The sequence below is a fragment of the Solanum tuberosum genome, unplaced genomic scaffold (genome assembly GCF_000226075.1).
Source record: "Solanum tuberosum cultivar DM 1-3 516 R44 unplaced genomic scaffold, SolTub_3.0 scf00099, whole genome shotgun sequence".
Classification (NCBI taxonomy): Eukaryota; Viridiplantae; Streptophyta; class Magnoliopsida; order Solanales; family Solanaceae; genus Solanum; species Solanum tuberosum.
The window spans coordinates 622,183-627,436 of NW_006239023.1; the positions used below are offsets into that span (position 1 = coordinate 622,183).

General features: G+C 30.0%; 1 protein-coding gene across 2 annotated transcripts; it reads left to right on the forward strand.

Moving 5' to 3' along the window:
- The first annotated feature begins 2,216 nt into the window (after positions 1-2,216).
- LOC102583849 (uncharacterized) lies at positions 2,217-4,376 on the forward strand. Of its 2 annotated transcripts, none has more exons than XM_006348014.2 (2): positions 2,217-2,336; positions 3,704-4,376. In XM_006348014.2, exon 2 carries the CDS (start codon positions 3,737-3,739, stop codon positions 4,157-4,159), a length of 423 nt encoding a protein of 140 aa, XP_006348076.1. In that variant the 5' UTR covers positions 2,217-2,336; positions 3,704-3,736; the 3' UTR covers positions 4,160-4,376. The 2 variants fall into 2 exon arrangements, with proteins under 2 accessions (XP_006348076.1, XP_006348077.1); XM_006348015.2 differs by having other exon boundaries at positions 2,218-2,336; positions 3,709-4,376.
- The last annotated feature ends 878 nt before the right edge of the window (positions 4,377-5,254 follow it).

The window sequence follows — 5,254 nt, forward strand, 5'->3', positions numbered from 1 at the left end:
AAAATAATAATCTTGAGTAGAAATCTGATAAAACAAAAAATATGAATTTATATAGACAAAATTGAAGGAATATCATAAGGTATCTTAAAATTTGAAATTAAATAGTTGGCGGTTATGAATATAAAATTTAAAGAAAATGAGTTAATAATATTAATTAAAGTAGAGTTCAATAGGTATAAGTTATGGAGATAAATTTTTTAAAATAAATAAAAGAAGGAAGAAATAAAATAATGAAGACAAAAAAAACTCATGAATTATTCAACGTTTGTTGGGTGTTTAAGTTTAATTAGGAAATCAAGCAAATCAACTTTTTTTTTTGTATTACTCCATTGTGTTAAATAAAATTGAAAGAGGAAAAAAATACAATAAAAAAAGAAGATAATATCTTGAAAGATTGAAGTAGTAAATATTGAGACTTTTAATTTTTTTGCAATAAAGAATAATAATGAGTGTAAATAATTTTTGAGACATTTAAGTATAACAACAATATAGAAGAGTAGTAATTGATATTTTTTTTTTTGTACAATGATAAAAGTAGAATAATATGAAAAATTGAAGAAAAAGATAAATAGAATCTTTGGCCAAAGAGAGGTGCAAGTTCACTTTTTTAACATCTAGCTTATAATATATAGATTTTTAAGCACAACAATATTTAATAGCTATGAGAAATATACCATAGATAATATATCTTTGACAAAATTAGAATATTGAAATCAAAACAATACATTACATTAATGAATTTTTAAAATATTGAAAACATTCAAACTTTATACTAATATGACAAACTGTCTTGATGAGTGTTCAACATAATCAAGTTTCCTTCTTCATTTAGATGAACTTGTACTAAACTAATGTGAACATCTCTTTGTAATGAATCTTTAAAGAATATATCTTTGATGTTCATCAAACTGAAGGACATATCATGTTACTATCTTTTCTATGATTTCTTATTGAAAAAATGAAGAATAATTTTTTTTTTTAAAAGAGAAAAAAATTTTATACTAATAAAAAGAAAGAATGAAAAATGAATATTCAACATGTCCATGGATGATTGTTATTTATAGATTTGATAGTCCATAAGAAAAGCTAGAAAGAAGTTGAAGAGGCATGTTATTTAAGTAGAGAATACAAATAGATGAAAGTTTTTTGTAACTCATTACATATAATTAAAATAGTAAATATGATTGAATTTCTTATTTAATAAAGAAAATATTTTATGAAAAAATTAAGGAAAAAATTATCAAAAAAGGAGAAAAATAAATAAATATGAATGGAGGTCATAGAGAGACCCACATCACCTTATGTAATAGTAAATATGATTGAATTCCTTATTTAATAAAGAAAATATTTTATGAAAAATTAAGGAAAAATTATCAAAAAAGGAGAAAAATAAATAAATATGAATGGAGGTCATAGAGAGACCCACATCACCTTATGTAATAGTAAATATGATTGAATTCCTTATTTAATAAAGAAAATATTTTATGAAAAAAATCTCAAAAAAATGAGAAAAAAGATAAATATGAATGGAAGCCATTGAAATGTGTCACGTCACCTTATCTATTTCTTTCCTTTATATTATAGAAGATATAGATTTGTAACTTACTTTTTAAAAATTTCTTGAGTTGAAATTCAAATTATAGTTATAAAACTTAAATAACAATGTATTAAAATTAGAGCATTGAGATTAAGTGGGTCAAATTGGACGGGTCAAAACTCAACCCATTTTAAGTTCATTTTAGCCCAAAGTAAACTTGGGCGGGTTAAGACCCAACCCAATATCTATTTCAACTCAACCCGTCTATATATATATATATATAATTACAAATAAAAATCACGCATTGTTTATTTAAAAATTGAATATATTTTAAAACATATAACTTTAAAAATAAACACAAATTACTTAATAAAACAAGATATACCAACTATTGTGATAGCTTTTAAATTTTTTAAATATCTAAGTTATTTGTTTTTTTTTAATTATAATATATTTTTATCATATAGAAATTTCTCATTTTATTTTAGTTTACTTATTTATCATTCTACCGTTCATTATATGAGAGGTTTAAATGTTTTTTGAGATGATACATAATTACCTCTTAAATTATAACACTTCTTTAAAAAAAAAGACGCCTCCAAAATTATAGTATTATTTACCTCTTAGCTGTAGGATAGCCCCGGCCCAAGGTCAAAGAGTTGGATAATTACAGAACCGTATCTCATTAAAAAATAAATTATAATCGTATTCCCCCATCTCTCCCAAAACCCTAAGCCGTCGACCGTGGCAGCGCCACTCTCTCAGCCATCAGCACCTCCACCGTCTGAAATCCGTTCAGGTACGATTTTTTAATTTTCGAAATTTCTGTTAATAAAATTTCATCCAAGGGATAAGGGACTACTCATATACAGCAAATCTCATTTATTAGTTGACGAATTTTGCATTCTTCTTGAGAAAGAGGGGATTAAATGGAATATAGGGGATGGGAAGCAGGAATAAAATGGAATATAGGGTCCATAAAGGAAGAAAAAAAAAACTCAATTCTAAACAGGTAAAAGGAAAATGTTTAAGTTGGGTAGTTTCTAGTGATAAATATGGGATCACTTGTTGAGTTGTGTTTGGTTTGCTTGTCGACTAAGATTTTCGAGATGGGTTTTTATAGATTTGGATTTGGCTTCACCATCTCTTCATTCATTTCCAGCCCTGTGTGTTGCATTCTTTGCTCTATTTTCTCTTTTTTTTCTGTGTTTCACCACTACAATAGCGATTCTACTACAAGTAAAAATGAAAATCTATTTTAAGAATAAGTGAAAGTGAACAGAAGGTGTAATAAGTTTTGTAATTTCTCCATTTTCTGTTACTATTTGTCTGTAAAGTAAATGTGCTTCTCGATTTTGTGGGGACTATCCTTCTTTCATTCAAGCTTAACACATTAATGTATCTTTATAGCTTGAAGGAAAACTTAAGTTATTGTATTCCCATTATGTGGTATCTCTGATTAATTGGAAATCTATTCTAAAATTAAAATTTACATATTCAATAAGTATATGAAAAATAGTATAAATTACAATTCTTCTTGTATTAATATGATGAAAAAACATTGGTGTCTCTCAAAGATGGAACATGACAAGTAATTTGGGATGGAGGAGTATCTTTTAACATCTTTGGCATTCGGGATAGAAAAACTTTTGAAATTAAAGGAATGAAAACTTCTAAAACTTGTGGTACTAAACATGTCAAGTGTGGTTATAATTTTTTTTTGAAAAACTTGTGATCTTAAGAATGCCATGATATTTGTGTGGCTATAAAAGATTCTCACTAAGAGTAAAATGGCAAGTTTAAATAAATTATTCAAATTTAGTAATGGGTCATTCTTTTTTAAACAGTCGAAAAAGGAAATAGGTTCTAATAGATTGAAACGGAGGGAGTAGTAACAATGCGAATCTGCAAGTGTCTAGGATGCCCAAGGACAAGTGGCGTGCAGTATATAAACCAGGATTCAACATTTGACCACTTTAAATTGTGAAGCAAATAGCGCACACATACATTTTTTTGGTATTTGATGTTTGTACAAATGGATGTCATTATGTCCCTTTATTGTTTCCTCCCTCCAAATTATGGCTAGAATAAACTCCAATGGTTAGTTGTGTGGGTGCCTATATTATCTTCCCAGTTAAATAATTTGTGATCACGTGCTTTGATTAGTGTAGGAGGTAGAAATCCTGTGCCTGCCTGGTAATGCAAAGACATTTCACCATGTCTGCTGATCCTGCTTTGGTGGAGGAGGACGCTTCTTCAGGCTCAGGAGAGGACTTAAACATGTTAGATGGGCACAGTAAGCATCAAACTGTAACGCCAAATTCAGGTCGTCGCAAGAGAAGTCGCAAGGCAACTGGTGATGCTATAGTTGATGCAATGCTGGAAATTGCAGCTGCTTCAAAGATGAGGGCAGCTGCCATTATGAGGAATGAGGAACGCTTTGCTATAAGCAAATGCATAAAAGTATTAGATGAAATGCAAGGTGTAGATCAAAGTATCTACTTTTTTGCATTGGATTTATTCGAGAATTCAAATGCCAGAGAAACTTTTATCTCTCTTAAGAATGAGAGACGCTTGATATGGTTGCAGTGCAAGTACAATTCGGCAAATTCAGCTAGCTAACGGATGAATCCTCTATTAGTTCTCGACTTTCATACAGTGGGTTTTTCTAGGACATTTTGACTGTATATTACTATTACTTCCCAACATCTATTTATCACTGGGTGTGGCTGGATGCTTAGTTCTAATTCGTAATTGTTGCCAGCTGTTATACAAACAGAAAAACTACTCTATGTTTTACTAGAGTGATTTCAACTTCTTTGGTTGCCCGATTATTTCAGTTGGTGATATGTTACGCCTGATAGGTGCCATCTTAGAGAACTCCGGAGTTGTGTAAATTATCCACAAAAAATGGTAAACTAGTACTTTGAATTGTCAGTTGTAAATTATCTTGCTCTTGGCATTTTCCTGAATAATTTTGTTGATGTCATTTCAAGGTCTGAAAATTTGGTGCTAGTAACAGGGCATGTTTAATTAGTTAGCAATATCAAATTGTGTATGGAGGCCCATATGCTAGACATGAACAAGTAAATTGTGTGGTCCTCTCCTCCCCATAACAAACAACTTAATTAGGAAATTATAAGTTGGCTCCTCAAATCTGTCCCACAAATTGAAGTACCATTTTCAAAAGCTACTTCCTCATCTTTATATCTGTGTTTTTTTTTCACTTCTACTTCTGGCAGTGTAATAACTAGGGAGTAGTAGTACAAAATTGATGTTGAAAACAAACATCCACAAGGTATATGATGTAGAGTACAAACATACGGCGATGTGAATTGATTATTCCAAGTGAGAGAATCATAATTTTCCACAACTTAAAAATTTTCATCTAGGTAGGTGAGATGTCCATCTCATTAAATTTGTACTGCAATATCTGGTTATTTTAATGCCATGTGACATGTCTCGTTACTTCATGATCTCACAAGTTACAACTTCTGGTGTGTAATTAGTAATTACCGCGCTCATCAATTTCACGATGTTCTTCGTTCATCTCAAAAGTCCTAGAGCTGGAATTGAATTAGAATTTTAACTTCCAACTCTTGCACAAGGAGAAGCAAAAGTTATTGAATGCATTATCTATCTCATAATGCTAATGCTCTTTTGGAAACTTACATAACAGAAGTCTTCGATCAGAGGAGCCCTTACCTCTTAAGCGAC

Coding starts and splice junctions, on each gene's coding strand:
- LOC102583849 (XM_006348014.2), top strand. CDS start 3,737: ATGCAAAGACATTTCACCATGTCTGCTGATCCTGCTTTGGTGGAGGAG.